This window comes from Erithacus rubecula (genome assembly GCF_903797595.1).
Source record: "Erithacus rubecula genome assembly, chromosome: 11".
In the NCBI taxonomy this organism is placed as follows: Eukaryota; Metazoa; Chordata; class Aves; order Passeriformes; family Muscicapidae; genus Erithacus; species Erithacus rubecula.
Window position 1 is genome coordinate 16,268,947 of NC_136663.1, and position 17,227 is coordinate 16,286,173.

Here is a 17,227-nt window from a genome sequence, read left to right on the forward strand (position 1 = left end):
TCCTGAACCAAATGTTGCTGCTGCTGCTTGTGCTTCAGTTCTTTGGAGCTCATGGATAATGATACTGACTTTTGTCAGGCGTTAGTCCTGCATTTGGAGATTTGTCTATTTTGAATGTTACCTTCATTCTGTATCCACTAGGTGCTTTATTTTCTCAAATGGAAAAGTGCAGGTTGAAATATAAGTCCAGTATTTGCATTTTAAAATCTAAAATTTTCCTCTACATTCCTGTTCTGAGAATGGCAATTATGCAGCTCACTCTTATTGTTCTAGGCAGGTGTAAATTCTCACAACAGAAGGGCCGTTTGCATATGTATATATGCTTGTGTTCACTGCAGAAAATGATCTATGAGGTGTACTGTGCATACATACAGTGGGTGAGGACTATACCACAACACTTCTCAGCACTCACTTAACATAAAGGGCAATCTAAATAAAATGCCGAAGCTCATTTGACTGAAACACAAAACTCTGAACTTAGGTGTGGTGGGAGGTAGTCTCCTGACTTTAAGGCTTTTGTCCTTTACATAGGCACTGAAATCTAGCTATGTTATGATTATCACTGCACCTAGAAACTCTTAGATCGAAAATCCTGCTAGTGGTGAGCATAACACAGGTGTGAGTTCCATTGCCAGAGCTCTGTGAATGGTGTGTGGCACTTGCCTGCTCTTTAGATAAGAATGTATGTTAAAAATGCCGTACTTGTGAAAGCTGACGTAACTTTCCCCTCTTGTTTTCTTACAGGTATCTCCAACCAGGAATCATGAACTGGCAGTTTTCACTCCTCTTTGTTCTTGGGACTTTAATGTCTGTATGTTCCCAGTTCAATTTTTATCCTCTGGAGGAGCTTAGCTCTGATGTTGGAATCCAGGTCTTCAATCAAATAGTGAAAGCTAAGCCTCAGGACAATGTTGTTGTTTCTCCTCATGGGATTGCATCAGTCCTGGGGGTGTTGCAGCTGGGAGCGGATGGCAAGACAAAGAAGCAGCTGACAACTATGATGAGATACAGTGTAAATGGTCAGTGATCCCAAGGTGGTTTTGGGTGTGTTTTGTCAGACTTCATGATGTATGAGAAAGCTTTCAAAGTGTGGTAGATTGCATCATGCACCAATTAACTCTGTTTACCAAAGCACAGAATGGACATGGGTGAAGTTAATTGGCAATTTGAGCATGGGCATTTACATATACCCAAACTGGCTTTTAAGCCGCTTGGTTAATGACTTCAGGGCCCTGGCTAGAACTGTTTGTGTTCTTGCCAAATTGGGGTTCCAGAACAGGGTGGATGGTGATACAGTGCTAGTTCTGAGCAGAAAGGTGGCAGTACTCTGTTTCAGGCTGTACTGAACAACCTTTAACGTGCCATTCCATAGATAACAGGGCATATTTCTTGGCACCTCACTGAAAGCGGTGCAAACTAACATACATACAATTGGTAAGTTCACTTTGCTCTTGAGTTTTGTGTGTTTCTGCTGTCAGAATCCCTGTATGTGTAGTTCTTGTAGTGCCCTCCTCTTGAAACAGCCATTTCTGCTTGCCTGTGCCTGACACTGCATGCATCTGTGTTCATATTCCTCTGCCAATGTCTGCCCCTCCAGAGGGAGTAGGCTGAAGATTCTTACAGCTTTAATTTGCATGCTATTTTTGTGAGTGTTTGCCAGCAAGACTTAACATCTTAGTGCCAGCATTCTGCCTTACTTCCAAGAATAGAAAACCCTCCAGGAGGTAAGTGCACATTTAAATCTTGAGCAGTATTGTCATATAACATGTTGTCCTGTCTTCATTTGCTTTGCTGTTTTGATCCTGGATTTCAAGTACAACAAAATGATTTGACACCTTAACATCTAAATGATGTAGATTGAAATCTCTTCATGGGATAATCAGCTCTCATGATATCTCAAATGATAATCTCATTTGAATGCTCAAAATCTAAGTACTCCCAAAAATGTTAAAGCATTATATCAGCTGTTTCTATTTGGCCCTCAGACTTTCTAATCCTAACTGAGACACAGAGGTTCTCAAACACTTTAGAAGGGAGCCACTACCTGGTTAGAGACTTGTTGTGGGATGCTGCCTATGTCCTTGCACAGGTTTCCCCTGCTCTTATTTGTGGCTACCTTAAAGTCCTTTGGCAACTGTAGCAACTGCTTCTTTGGAAAGGTAATAGTTGAAAAGTATTTAATTTGTCTTTAGCTGTCTTTTAATGCAATTTAGCAGCTGGAAGCAAAGAGGAGAGCCAGCATCATGAGACCAGCCAGCTCTCCCCGGACCACCAGCAAGTGCTCCGTGGACCACCAGTGGTTCACAGAATACAGTTTGAGAACCTCTGTTATGGTATGTTCTCCAGGAAGAATTTGCCCATAATGGAGAGTGAACATGTAGAAGTTCATACCAGTGGTGCTGTTAAAGCATTTGTGATATGTGAAACAGCAAAGCCATCTGAGGCTTTTTCTTACATGCAGCTAAGAGAATAACTCTGAACTAATTTATTCCTTTCATATCTCTTGTTTGTCTACATAAGAAAGTAGTCAGGAAATATTTCTGCCCAAATTATTAGGAAACAGAGGGAACCCATTACCACCAGCCAGCCAAGGCTTCTGTTTGATACCGTGGTTGAACATGCCTGCCTGGCAGTAGCTTCCCTGTGTAGACAAGCACTCATTGATAAGGCATAATGTAGAACTGGGTATGGGGAGCACAGCAGTTCTTCTGTGCTGCCATATGCTTTCCCTCACACACAGAGGAGGAGCTAGCAAGCACTTCATGCAATCTGCTTTCAAGCCCTAAGGATCTCGACTAAGCACTGGAACCTACTACTTTCCCTTTTCCTTTTTTTAGAGGCAAGCTCATGTGTTAAGAGTAACTCCTGCTTGTAGCTGATTTAGACCAGGACTTAGTCTTTAAGGAAACTAAGACTCAACTTGAAAGTTTACAATAAAAATCTTGACAGCTTCCTTTATTCTTCAGTAAATGAAAAGGAAGTAAAGAAAACAATTTTTGCTTTACGTTCTGAGGCTCAAGACCATTTGTTGTGCAAATCCTGCAGAGCCCTGAGTGAGTAGGCTGACCATTTGACTTTCTTTGTCATTGTCACAGAACTGACAAGTTACCTGGCTCTCATGGTATGAAATATTCTTGGGACAGTTTGTTATGTGGAAAAGCATGATTTGTAGCTCTACACTAATATTTGAACCTCAGTGTAATCCCAAGCACTGTCTGTAACATTCTGAGCAGACAGCTAGAGGTGCAGCAGGCATTATAGTGGAGGTTCATATTTTTGCTGGGAATCAGTAGTGTAATGCAGATGAGACATCAAAAATGGGTATTTTGGAAGTCCTTTCAGATTGCTTTCTTTCGTCTTCCTTTTCTAGTCCAGCGCTTAATGTCTGACTTTTCATGTCATTTATGGTTGCATATAAAGTGGCTGTTGGTTTATCATGTTATTCTAAATTATACTTGCTGTTTTTTCCAATTAGGAGTTGGTAAAGCCTTAAAGAAGATAAACAGGCTGATAGTCTCAAAAAAGAATAAAGACATTGTAACAATTGCTAATGCAGTGTTTGCCAAGAGTGGCTTTAAAATGGAAGTGCCTTTTGTTACAAGGAACAAAGAGGTGTTTCAGTGCAGTGTCAAGAGTGTGGACTTCGAGGACGCAAATGCAGCAAGTGATTCCATCAATCAATGGGTGAAAAATGAAACAAGGGGTGAGTACTGGTGAGTGCCTTTGTGCACGGCAGGGTGGTGTCTGAGACCTCCAATTCAGATGGAAATACTGGAGAAAGATAGGGAGTAGAGAAATCTCTGCTCTGCACCTCAAAACTGTCTTTTAGCTGGCATTAGTGTGATGTTTTAGAGCTGGTGGGTCAAGAACCAGCAGTCTTGTTGCCCCAGCAGATGTGCCTGTGTGGTTGCCTGGAGGGATGTGCTTGGGTTGTTTCCATCTCTCCATGGGATCAGAGCAGCTTTTTTTCTTCTTTGCATTCATGTAGCTGATGAGAGATCGAAGCAGAGTTGTCTTGGGGCCATGCTTTCTCAAACATAGATGCTTTCAGGCAACTCAGATGTTTTACTCAGTAAATCAGACTTAGGGGAAGCTATAGGCAGTTCATCTTTTGCTCTGACTGCCCTAAACTGTCTTAAGATATGATTCTGTCCTTAGGACTTGTATTTAGTGGAGGATTCTTAACTAACCCTGCCTTGACAGAACTCCTCATGCTTCAAGCCTCTTGAACCAATTGTGAAGCCTGCAAATGCTAAAGCCAGAGATCATGTTTTGCAGAATGTTCCCAGTCTAGGTGAACTATGTTTGGTACCTTTTGGAGCTAAAACAAGTCCCTCCTGGATGTGAGGAGTGTGTTAATGATGTTGGATGTGGTATTTGTGAAAGGAGGCTGTCAAATTCTTTCTCGACCACATCACCAGTTTTGCATAGCAATGTTGCAAGCAGTGTGTGAATGGGGAGGTGTTTCAGCTGAAACTATTCCATGTAGTCTTAGATCTGCTTACATGCTGGAAAGGGTAAAGCCTTGTTAGTTTTTAAAACAACATGCTATCATTTAGCAAGATATGCTTATTTCTAGTTGTCCCAAAAGTTTGCTTTTTGACAAAGAATACCATTGACTTTATGAATTTTAAATATGCTTTCCCATGAGGAGCTGGCACACTCACAGGTAAAGGGGTCTAAAGTAATGAGTGTCAGGTTCTTCAAAAACAGGTGGCCGGTGTTATGACAGCAAACACTCAAGAATTCCTTTATTTCTTCTAGGTATGATTGATCAGATTGTAGCTCCAGATGATATTGAAGGCAGTTTGACCAGACTGGTTTTAGTGAATGCTGTGTATTTCAAGGGTTTATGGAAATCGCGATTTCGACCCGAGAATACGAAGAAGCGCCCGTTTTATGGAGCTGATGGGAAAACCTACCAGGTTCCTATGCTGTCCCAGTTGTCCATCTTCCGCTGTGGTAAGCTCAGTGGCTCTCAGTACCACCAACAATGGGCATAGAATTTGCTCTTTTCTTTCAAACTGAAAGGAGAGCTTGCTGTTGCTCCTTGTAGCTGATATAGGTGGATTTTGTTGCAGAAGAGCCTCCTGCTGCTGAGGCATGGGCAAGGTACTTAATAGTTGCCTTAAGGTTGGATGCTCTCTCAAGTATTGCCTTATCCTTTGCCTTCAAAAGGGGAAGTCTGAAGTACCCAAATGGAGAAATTTACATGTTAGTTAAGCTTTGCTGTAAGAAAGAAAACACTTTTATAAGGGCTGAGAATAAAGGAAAGCTGCCAAGAGGCAGAATAGTAGAGATTTACTGGTGGTGAGCTGTATTTGAGAGAGACTGGAGTAGAATCAGTTTATATTTTACTGCAGATAGAGAAATAGGACTTAGAGAGTCTCCAGTCCTGTGGGAGCCAGAGGAGCTGGGTTAGAATGCTGGCTCTATCTCCTGAGGTGTGAAACTGCTCTTCAGATTGAGTCACAAGTGAAAAGTAGTTCAGCAGGTTCTGCCAGACTTCCATCAGAGACTCTCAGAGCTGACACCAGCAGCTTGATGTGACTGACAACATACTTCAGAGCTTCAGTTTGCATCCTTATGGGGATTTTAGTGGTCAAAGTAAGATGGATGCTCTGATTTAAGTGTTACATCCTTCTAAGAAGTGCTGCCTGGAATTTACTTTTATGTGTACTAAATACAGTGTGAGAAATAGGCCTGAGAATACAGCTTGCTATAAATCTAAAAGCAAGACACTGTGCTTTTAAATGCCTGCTTTAACTGTTGGTAGTGCTCAGCTACTATTAGTAGACTTATGTTAAAGTAAACAGCTGTGACTCTGTCCTGAACCTGTATATTGGATGTAATGTAATACTTTAACTGCTGAAAGTGTAAGCTGGGGGAGGTAGGGAAGCCTACTGCAGTATACACTAATTTTGGGGTTTCAAAAAAGTTCCTAACTTAAAGTGGAGTTTAGCAAGACTATTATCTTTTGAAGGCTTTTGACTTCTGATGGTGGTTTTAATATCTATTATGTTGCTATGTGTTTAAGCTAGAGAAACTATTAAGACTAGAAAGGAACAAAAGAAATACTGCTGAGTTACTCATTTGCTGAAGACTCATTGGGGTTTTTGTATCTCTGGATTTCCTAGCACAGGGGCTTCTATTTTATCTGTGCTTGCAATGGGATCTTTAATATTTCAATATCTTAAGTATCTTCAGTCCCATCAACTGACTGAAGCTGAGCTCCCCTCCTGTTCAGTTTGCCTCAGTAATGATAGCAGCATGTGTCAGGAAAGCAGCACTTACCTGTTGGCCAGTTTGCCTTGTGTGACTGTCCTGCAGCTGACTTCTGCAACCAGTGTTAGATCTGTAGGCTCCAGCCTGAGAACTACTGCCATAATGAAAGGGATAGTGAAACTGTCAACTTTGACATGATTCCTGCAAAACAGAGGTGCAATGCTGCCAGTTTTTGTAGCAATATGAGTTTAGAGCAGATTTCATGGCCCTAGCAACAAGATTAGATTTGTAATGAAGCTGTTGATTTTTCAGCTTGGGCTGACAAGTACAGATTTAGATGAGGAAAGAGGAAAGATAATAAGATCTTGCTGCTATCCTAAAAGCTTGCCTGAAACACTGTCTGTAGGTAAACTGACAAATTTTAACTTAACTTCTATAAAAAGCATTTGCTTCCTAGCCACATGCCAGAAATCTCGCAGTAAGCAAAGGGAGCTTGGAGGGGGAGAGGGTGTCTCAAAGACAGTCTTGCTGTAACTTGGATGTGTTGCTATCTCCCTCCATCTCATCTAATTGGCCTCTTGCACTTTCTCCAAGTGGCTGCTTCCCACTATCTTGAAAGACTTCAGATTGCTTCCTAATCAGATCCTTATTAAGCAAGAAAATTAAGCAAATGCAGCAGACTCCTTCAGATAGGAACCAGGAGATTTTGCAATAACTCTTGAAGGAACAAGCTTGTCTGCAAAATCTCTTCAGTTTGGAAAGATAGTCTGCTGCTATTCCTTGCCTTTTTTTATTCTCAGTTCACAGTTGATTCTGGTGCAGCTGAGATCTGAAGCAGTGATCCAGCTAATTCATAGATTTGGTCACTTAAAATGTAGCTGGCTTGCTGCACTGGGCTAGTGAGTTAGTCTGGGAAGCAGCATGTATGTTAAATGAGTATTTGCTCCATAGTGTCATCCTGTCTGTATTTTATGTCATACTCATGCAGAGCTCATGCCTTTTGAAGGGTTGCCCATTCTGGGACTTTAGAGATGGTTTTGAGGTGTGGGCAAAGCTTTCCTGACAGACTCTAACAGTAGCTGTGTTAAGGTAGCGATTTAAGGTTATAATGGCTATGGCTCACTAGTTTGTTTGGGTTTGTTTCTATTTTTTTTAGGCACTACAAGTACCCCAAATGAGTTGTGGTACAACATCATTGAGCTGCCATACCATGGGGAAATGATCAGCATGCTGATTGCACTGCCCACTGAAAGCACAACTCCACTCTCTGCTATCATCCCCCACATCAGCACAAAAACAATAGGAAGCTGGATGACAACCATGGTAGCAAAAAGAGTGCAGGTTATTTTACCAAAGTAAGTACTTATATAATCTGTTCCTTCTTCAGGAAATGTTTGGGGGGTTATTTATATGTACCTCATATGATACAGGAGAAGGAATACTTCAAGTGACTTTGCTACATAATACTGATGCATTCTTTTTGTTCCAACCAGATTTACAGCAGAAGCAGAAACAGACTTAAAGGAACCTCTGCAAGCACTTGGTATTACAGATATGTTTGACCAGTCAAAGGCAAACTTTGCAAAAATAACAAGTAAGGTTTTTTTGTTTTAATTCATGGTGGTCCTTCATAGTTTCTAGCTGTGAATAAAGTGCTGCTTTACCAATGCAGTTGTCTGCTTTCTCTTGGCTAAGTGTTGCCATGACATTTGAGCTGGTTTTATGTTGTAGCCAGCCAGGCATAACTTCTTGCTTCTGTTCAGCAATGCAGTTGCTTTTTTCTCCCGGATCTTACATTACAACAGCAAATCATGTTGGTCAGCTTCCTAAGATTTGATATTGCAACCTCAGGGTCTTGACCATTGTCTGAAATATTTGTCAGGACTTGATCAATACCATACCCTAGTCTGTAGCAAATACTATAACTACAGTGTGTAACCTTCCCTAAAGTATGTGTTTAGGGCCTTTTTCTTGAGCTGCAAGAAAGCATGGATAAAAAACATTCACACTTCAAGCGACTGAATGAACTCAGAGCTATAAATATTAGTATCTGAAAATGGTGTGTCAGCACTGTTGAACTCATGGCTGTAAAATGTTATCTTATTTATCTTCTCTGCTTTCATTAAAATCCTGATTAGCTTCTATAGAGCTGTCTAACAAAAAAGTTTACCTTGTGCTGGCTTAATTTGAAAACAAATTGTGTTTTATTGAAAGTAAGAGATGTTGCTGGTTTCTTTTTTTTTCCCCCCAACGTTGAGACACATGGGAATGTAACTTAAATTCAGATACCAAATTTTTTCAGTTTTATTAAAATTAAAACTAAAAATGCATATGAGCACTTCTTAAACCATCAATAATAAAACTTATTCAATGGAGAGGAAGGAGGAATTAAGATTATTCCCTATTTTTGTTATAACTCACTTAGTGACTGTATTCAAAGGTATTGTTCTGCACTGCAGCTTTTAGTATTCTGAGCCATGTTGGCAGAGCTGCTTAGCTACACAGTACTTCAGGACTCTTAAGTTTTACTGAAGGTGCTGTTCTCCTTGGGTCTTTCAGGAACAGAAGGTCTTCATGTATCTAATGTTCTGCAAAAGACAAAAATTGAGGTTAGTGAAGATGGAACCAAAGCTTCTGCAGCAACAAGTAAGCAATTGTGCTGATGATTGTTAGACTTGGAAAAATTTCGTTAGAAGGTTATGGCACTAGGCAAAGATAGCCCACTTGGAGATCACTGTGGCAGTATGCTTGGGATCACATCAGTTAATGGGTTTTATGTAATTTCTCAGTAAAATCTCAACTTGCCAGTGTTTATCACTGTAACAAATATTAACAGGCTTACTTTCAAGAAAGCTTCCAAGACTTTCAGCTCTCTGTGGATCTTATGTCTTTTTAAATAAAAATTCTTGTAAGAATATCCTGTGACATGTGTGACTTTAAATGTCCAGGTTGGTAGGTTTTAGGCATTTGTATGCATCTATTCAAGCCTATGTATATAGACACACACATATATATCTACAAGGAAACTTTGATAGAGTGTATAATGTATTATGGTGCTTGATTTGTCTTACTCAAATTTTTTTTTTTTTTTTTTTTGCAAGCTGCAATTTTAATAGCTAGGTCATCCCCTCCTTGGTTCATAGTAGACAGACCATTTGTATTTTTCATTCGGCACAATCCTACAGGTAAGCAGCATCTAACATCTGTAAGTACTTTGTGGCTTGGAAGCTGAGTAATCAATGATGTAATAGTGACAAAAGAAGCTGGAGCTACTGAATAACTATTTAAAAAAATCCTGCATTTTTTGTACCTTTAATTTTATATTATTTTATTGAGAATGTGGCTTGGAACAGGGAAAACATACGTTTTGGTTGTCAGGTTGACAGATACAAGCATGGCAGATTTGTGGGTATAAAAGAAGAATCTTTAATAGTCGTAGATCCCCTGAGTGCAGAAGAAAGAGCTCTTTGTTGATAGTGAATTGGTGAATAGGCCCTAGATTTCTGGACAGTCAGATAGTGAGGCAGAGTTGGAGGTTGGGGATCTAGGGTGCTGCTCCAGCCTGCTCTGAACATAAGTGAGTTTCAATATAGTGCTCATGGCTTCTTTGCAGTATGGGCTGACTCTGCTAGAGCAGAATTGCCCTCCTTGGAGTGATGTGTATGATCAATATGTCAGTTAGTGGGGAGCAGTGCTGCTGCCAGCACTGGGGGAAGAGCAGGCTGCTGGCAGCAGGCCCCAGCCCAAGGCACCACAGAGCATCAACAGGGCTGTGTCTCTAGAAATAGGAGCTGGCCACTTATCCAAACATGCACTTCCCTGGGCTCAGACCTGAGCAAGGCTGGATAAGACTTATGAGGTGGCTTGGCTGTGCTCTGTGGACTTAATGCTTTCATGGAAAAGTTTAACTCTATTTACAGACAGTAATCCTTGTTTTTGTTTCATCCCTCAGGTACAATCTTGTTTATGGGACAAATAAACAAACCTTGAATGTGGAAAAGATTTTCTTCAAGAAGTAAATAGGCACACCCCTGTTCTGTTAAATATTTTGTACACTGCTCTTTGACTTCACTCAAGAACTAGTTTTAACCACTGACTAGGTTTTGAAACAGGAGTCAACATAGTTCTGGCTTTGTGGGGAAAATACAGATTGAAAACTACAGTATCTCTTCAAAATGTCTAAAAGATTCTCTAAACTACTGAATGGTTACCTATGCTAACAGCTTCTGAGCTTTTTCTGTATCTACTAAGAATTTTATGTATGGCTTTTTGTGAGAGGATTTTAACAAAGAATGATAAATGTTTCTATTAATGTTGGTTTCTTCTTGTGTGTGGAAAAGGTCTAATTTTGTAGATACCACCTATCAAGATTACTTTTGGTTCTTGAGTATCTTGGTACCTGGATATTCTTGGTAGAAATAGAATAAAAGTTCTAGCAGTTTTTATATAGTGCATGTATCACTGAGAGTTTTAAAACTAATGTGGTGTTCAATACACATCGCATTGTCCTGTCTCACTGTAATGTAAACTTGTCATTGCTAGTATACACTTTCTATTGGATTTAAATTTTATATTTGTTTTTGTACAAAGGAAAGAAATAAAACTGCATTATGAACAGTCAGCATTGTGGATCATGGATGTGCTGATAGATATTGGGGTCCAGAGCCCTGTGTAATTGTTTGAGATTTACCTTTAAGAAGGGTGAAAGGAGGGAGATCTTTTGGGAGACCATTTTGTTGTGTGTAGGGAAGTGTTGGTTGGTTTTTTTGTGGTGGGGTTTGTTTTTTTTGGATTTTGCTTGTTTTAGTCCCTCCTTCTGATAACCTTTTACAAAATCATTCTGCTGTGGATGAATTTATTCATAGGTTTGATATCTGAAGAGAACTCTAGTTTGCTGAAAACTGCCCCATGAGGACATCAGTGCCCCTCTGGGGCCTTTCCTCCTGTTCCTGTGTTGCAGTTTATATGTACATGGACATCTCTTCATGCCCCTTGTGGGACTCTCCTGAGTGCAAAATTCTTTCCAAAAAATAAGCAGTAAATCCCTTTGGCTTGTCACAGATGGTTCTTTGTTGTACTGCTTCTGTGGCAACTGAGAGATTTGGGTGGGTGAGGTAAGTCTTTGGCAGCTCTGAAGGGCACGCTCATAGGGAGAAGAGGCTGCTGGTCTCAGGGGAGAAATTCCAGCAGACTCAGCCCTGGTGGGAGTAGGTGAATGTATGTATCCATAAAATGGAGGGTGAATGAGTGTGTGTATTGGTCAGGTAAGAAAACAAGATGAAGAGAAAATGCTTCCAGCTGAAAATACCTGAATGTGTTGTGCAGGGCCAGTCCAAACCCCAGGCTGAGGGCTCACAATATGCTGTCAGATATTAAGCCAATCTGCTTGCCTCTCTCTTCCTGCTTGAGTTGAATACTGCAGTTATCTGTGGAAGAAGAATAAATCTTAGGGTGCTTTATGGGGTGTATTAGCTGCCTACCACCCAATCCACATAAACTGGGAAAGGGATGCTCCTGATGCGTGCTGGGGGCTTGGCCTCTTTCAATAGGTGAGTGGAGAAACTAGCATGGCCTCATTGTCTTCCTGTCTTGTTGAAGAGAAAGTGAACCCTGCAGGTGAGGAAGAAAAAAAAAGACAAACTCAAAAGCAGCAACCAAAGAATATATATGAGGATCATGTAACAAAAGATTCTGGTGCTGAGCAGGAGAGCTCTCTGGGCTAGCCCAGCCACACCTCTCTTCACTTCCTTGCATCTTGTGGATGTAAGGAGCACAAGTAACAGCAGAACAGTTACTGGGTTGTAAACAACTACAGTGACATGTGCATTGGTTTGTTTTGCATCTGTCTTGGGTGCCATTTGTCCTGCAAGGACAGAGAAATGTTGCCTCACAGAAACTACAGAGCCAGGACCTGAGCTGGACTTAATTCCCATACACATTGTATTTTTCTGTCTATTGGGGTACAAGATGTCATCTTTGGGCTCTGGAGCAGTGTGGGATTGTATTTCAGAGTAACAGCTGCTGTTTCAATATCAAAATAAAATTGCAATATGAGATTTAATTTTCCAGTTGCTTCTATTTAATGTTTGTATTAAGAATTCAAGTGTTACAGGGTTGGCATTGAAGCTGAACTCCCACAGGACTCACACACAGCAGCACTGTCTGCTCTGGGTAGCAAGCAGATTTGGGATTAGGTTTGGGCAAGAAAAAAAAAGGCAGTGACATAAGCTTTCAGGTTTGCCTTAGCACAGTTTCTGTGTAAACAACTGTCACTCCCTTCTGTTAGTCCTGAAATAATTTACAAAATAAGATGATTGCTTTAGAGCATGAACAGTGAGTAACTGGAGATTTATTTTTTTTTTTTTTCCCCAGAAGTGGACAGTGAAGAGGGTGGCTTGGCAAATGTGAATGGGATTATTTAGTCTTACTATTTGTCTCCCCAAGCTGAGCTCTGAGCAAAGTGAAGAGGGAATGCCACATGTAGTAAATATTCCTGGTGAGGTTTAATCTTCTGCAGTACAAGGATGAAGTATGTCACCAGGCAGAGAAAGGGGAGTTCAGCTCTGCCACTCTTAGGTAGCACTTCTGGTTTTTTTTCAGTGCTGGAAAATATAAGTTAAAATGCAGGTTTGGACTAAGATGCTGGTGATATCTGTCTATAAACTGGGTAGAGGAGCTCAGGGTGAAGAGAAATGATTTAAAAGCCTTGGAAGGTAAGGGTCAGGTTAGCTGCTGAAAATTTCCTCTTTAGTGGTGCTGTAAAAGCACTGTGCTCTTCCATCCTGGGAGCTGATTAATACCAAGTTTCCAGTCTTGCTTGACAGAGAAATGAGTTCAGCGTGATGTTTTAGCATTAAGGCACTGTTTACTGTAGTCTGTTAACCCTTAGTGTGGCTGTCTGTTAGCTGCTCTTGAAAGGCTTTGGGGAATCTGATTGCAGTCAGTAGCCATGTTAAGTTGCATGTTAAGTTTTTTCAAAGTCATCTTGGTCTCTAGGACTTGGTCAAGGTGAATGTTCATGCTGCTTGGTTCAGCCTATTCCTTCTTTACTCCCAACTGCTTCACAGTTTAACTTTGTCATCCTGGCAAAGCTGAGATTGTTTTGTGCCCCTGAGCCCTTCGATGTTTGAGGGTAGGAGGGCTGGGAAGGGACCACATCCTCAAGGAAGAACGAGACCGTGAATGTGCAAAACTTAACAATGGATGGGTAACTTCCAGCAGGAGATGCAGAATTGCAGCTCTGATTGTCTCATTGTCTGCTCTTCCTGACTGTTCTCTACAGATGCCTGTTTCTCAGTCTTTAAAAGCACAGATTACACATCTTTTGTCAACTTCTCTGAGGTGGAAAGCCCTGAGAGACTGATTGCTCTTCAGCACTGAGACTGAAACCCTGGACAGGAAATGACTGGAAAATACTTGATTACAGTTGCTTTAGCCTGGAGAATAAGTAGGGAGAAAGAGTTTGGTAAACCTTGCCATAAATTTCCTGAGTCAGGTATATAATGAAGAAAGTAGTTAGTCATGAAGTAATTAACAGGTAAAATAGCAAGCTATTAATCTGCCAAACCATGTCTTAACTTTGTTTTTCTAACTTCAGAGAGCTCTAAAAAGGCTGGTTTTCTTTTACGACTTCCACATTTCATTAACACTGATTTCAAATCCTATTTGCTGGAGAGAGTGGAGATTGTAGGGAAGGGCCAGTTCCTCAGCCCGTATAAAGGGATAACTGCTGTTCACCCTTTGGCATCACAGCACATTCCCTCCTGGCAGCCTTCTTCTGACAGCAATCTCTCTCTTAGAAACATGGCTGCATTGCCTCCCAGCAGCAACGTGGCTTAATAAAGATGAAAAAGAGCAAGAAGTTCAAATACCTCTTTTGTAAGCAACATTTTAAAAACTCTCCCTCATGCTTCAAAGAAACAAAAAACCCTTTGGCTTAGCCCCACCAGTTTAAACTGTGTGCATTTATTAGTAATAATACCAATACCTGCAGTGGTTGGAACTTGTCTAACACTAATAATTTCCATTATTACTGTGGTGCCAGGGAGCTGTGATGGCTGTGTATTAGACACCTGGGGGGAGGAGGAGATCAGCCCCTGTCAAAGGCTGTAGGGGAGCCTAAAGGTGAAAGTTGCCCTCCTCCCCAAGAGGGTGATGCTGGTGACAGAGTACATTCTCCTTGTTCTTGTTTCTGGGCTTGCTGCTATGGCCAGGTGGGCACTGTTCACTTACAGATGACACTTCTGTGCTGCTGCTGGAGTAGTGATGGGTGTGTATTGCCAGCTCAGAGTGCTTCAGATCGTGCTCAGTGTTCCAGGGATGCTAGTTTTTGTTTTCAAACCATGGTGAGGATAACTTTGCACAGACTGGAAGAAAGATTAGGCCCTGTCTGGGATGCATGTGCCATTAACACAGTGTCATTTTCATTCCAACATCCTTCCAATGCACAATCAACCCTGATCCAAGGATTATCTTCCCCAAGCCTTTTTGAGTTGCTAAATCCATGGCATCTCCCTTGAATGTTGGATCTGGGCTCCTAATGCACCATGTTCTCTGTAATTAAGTGTATAAGCTCCTGAAGGGTGTTTGTGCAATAGAGGGAGTGAATCAGATGATTTTTCTTTGGGGCTCTGAGCACCTGGAGCCTGTGGCCATCAGTTAATTACACTGGCTGTGAGCCACTCTGTCCTAGACAGAAGGCTGGGTTTGTCTCCTTGGATCACAGGCTGCATTTGTTTCACTTCCAGACTAGTGCGTGCTGGCTGGTTGGGATCAGAACATGTGGTGGAGAAAGGCAGGGCTGTATCTTTTGCTGTATCTGACCAACTGGGCTCTTCTCCCTCCCTGAAATGGTGGAGGCGAGGGCACTGCAATTGGCCTGGTCGAGGCTTTGCTGGCAGCTGTGTGCCTGTGGGAAGCACAGCCCTGTGTCACCTCTGGCCCTTCTTGTCCCTGGAGCGGGCTGGCTGCCAGCTGTCCCCAGTGGCAATGGGGCTTTGGGGGGACAGGGCACTGTCAGTCCCTCTGAGAAGCACTGCCACCCTCAATGCTCCACCTTGGGCTTAAGAAAGCCTCCAAACCAAAACAGCAACAACAAAACCACAGAAAAGCTCCCTAAGCCCTTCGAAACCTATTCTGAGGAAAATGATGGCATTTGAACAGTTTTGTTCTGTTTCTGGTTGGTTTTTTTGGTTTTTTTTTTTTTTTTTTTTTCCTGTTGGTAGCTGTTAACAGTGTCCTCTAAGCAGCAGGGTCAAGCAGAGGGGCTGAACAGGTGACTTTGTGCATGGCTGGCCTCTGCAGTGATTCAACAGGAGCTTCCTCGTGTCCTCCTGTCCCCATATCCTGCTGTCTCTGTACCCCTGTCTCCATCACCCCATATCTTCTTGTCCCCATCTCCCCCTCTCCAGACCCATATCCTCCTGCCTCCCTGTCACCATCTCCTGCTGTCTCCATCACCGCGTATCTTCTTGTCCCCCTTTCTCCCTGCTCCTTACCTTCCAGTTCCTGTCCCCGTATCCCCTTCTCCCGACATCCCACTGTCCCCATCTCCCAGTCCCCAGCTTCCCATATGTTCATATCCTGTTGTCTCCTTCTCCCTGTAGCTTCTTGTCCCGCTCTCCCCATATTTTCCTGTCTGTACCCCTTTCCCCCCATCCGTGTCTCCCCATACCGCCCATCCTCGGTGCCGCTGTCCATCTGTCCCTGTGTCTGTCTGTGTCCCCGTATCCTCGCTCCCCCATTCCCGTGTCCCGGCGGATCGGTCCCTCAGCGCGGGCCGGGCGCGGCCGCAGCGCCCCCTGGCGGCCGTGCGTGCGCGGGCCGGTCCGGGCCGGGCCCGGTCCCTCAGCGGGCGCGGCGGGGCCCTGGCGCCGCAGCAGCAAAACACCGGCGATCTGCACATCCCCGCTCCTGCGGCACCTCCTGGGGTCCCAGCCCGGAGACGGGAGAGCGCGGAGAGGGATGGATGGACCTCCGAGACGAAACACCGCCACGCGTCCCTAGCCAGGGGCAGCAGGGTGATGAGGCCAGAGGGAATGTCTCAGATTAAAAAGAGCTCATAACCACTAGTCATCAAATAAAGGTTTTGGATAGTAGTTCTTAAAAACGTTTCCCTGTGGATATGCCATCCTAGGGCTGCACATTCATTCAGGATCCTGCTGTGCAGTCTCTGTGTGTGGAGAGCTCTGTGTTCCCCTCCTCCGGCAGAGAGCCAAACTCACTTCTGACAACCAGCAGCAGCTAAGCAGGTCAGGCTTAAAAAACAGCAGAATAGGTGTGTACAAGTCAGAATAATAACCAGAGCATCGGGCAACAAGATGCCTTTTGGTGTCTACTTGCATCACAAGTTATCATCCTGATTATAGCTATGTCCATTGAGCCAAGCATTGCATTGCTATTTGCAAGCACAGGGAAACCTTGCACAGCAAACATGGTCCAGGCCTGAAATATTGTTTGGAGGATTTTAGGTCCAGCTATGCCAGGTGTTTTGCTTAAGTTGTCCTTGCCTGTTGTCCTGACTGGGATGATTTGTTAGGCCAGACCTGGAGTAACACTCTTGTCCTCAGTGACCAAGTCACTCTGGAAATACACAGGAAAAATAAGGAAGCAGGGAAAAAACTGAGGCCAAACAGAGTGTATTCCACCAGATGTATCTTAAAAGCTTCAAGCTGGACCCATTCTTCCTGTGTCTGTTTCCTTTGCTGTATAGCCAATCTCCCTTACTGACTTTCTCGGCTACAAAATTCCTCTCTTGGGGCAGGTCAGGGGGAAGATAATCGCTGTCTTCTGCCCTCCCTCAGGATCCTGGGGAAGCCTCATTCATCCTCCCTGGCTGCAGCTCTGTGACATGGCCTGTGACAGCTTATCAAATGGTACAATGCCCAGCACCCTGCTCCAGGAGGTTTGTCTGACCTCCTCTTGGAGATTATATCTCTTTGGTCTCAGCTCTGTCTGGACATCCAGAGCACAAATAGCTTCACCCAGCTCCCAGTGAGGGTTT

The 17,227-nt window shown here is 42.8% G+C and overlaps 1 protein-coding gene across 3 annotated transcripts; it reads left to right on the forward strand.

The window, feature by feature from the left end:
- Positions 1–727: 727 nt before the first annotated feature.
- On the forward strand, positions 728–10,846 carry SERPINE2 (serpin family E member 2). Of its 3 annotated transcripts, none has more exons than XM_079314794.1 (9): positions 728–1,019; positions 2,214–2,333; positions 3,476–3,703; positions 4,765–4,962; positions 7,382–7,580; positions 7,719–7,819; positions 8,785–8,871; positions 9,327–9,410; positions 10,178–10,846. In XM_079314794.1, the coding sequence occupies exons 1-9, from the start codon at positions 764–766 to the stop codon at positions 10,213–10,215; spliced, it is 1,311 nt and encodes a 436-aa protein (XP_079170920.1). In that variant the 5' UTR covers positions 728–763; the 3' UTR covers positions 10,216–10,846. The 3 variants fall into 3 exon arrangements, with proteins under 3 accessions (XP_079170920.1, XP_079170921.1, XP_079170922.1); XM_079314795.1 differs by having other exon boundaries at positions 2,217–2,333; XM_079314796.1 differs by lacking the exon at positions 2,214–2,333.
- The last annotated feature ends 6,381 nt before the right edge of the window (positions 10,847–17,227 follow it).

Excerpts from the sequence above, each read along its gene's own strand:
- SERPINE2 (XM_079314794.1), top strand. The coding sequence starts at position 764 with ATGAACTGGCAGTTTTCACTCCTCTTTGTTCTTGGGACTTTAATGTCT. Across the intron at positions 7,581-7,718 it reads GTGCAGGTTATTTTACCAAA|ATTTACAGCAGAAGCAGAAA; the intron begins GTAAGTACTTAT and ends TGTTCCAACCAG. Across the intron at positions 9,411-10,177 it reads CATTCGGCACAATCCTACAG|GTACAATCTTGTTTATGGGA; the intron begins GTAAGCAGCATC and ends TTCATCCCTCAG.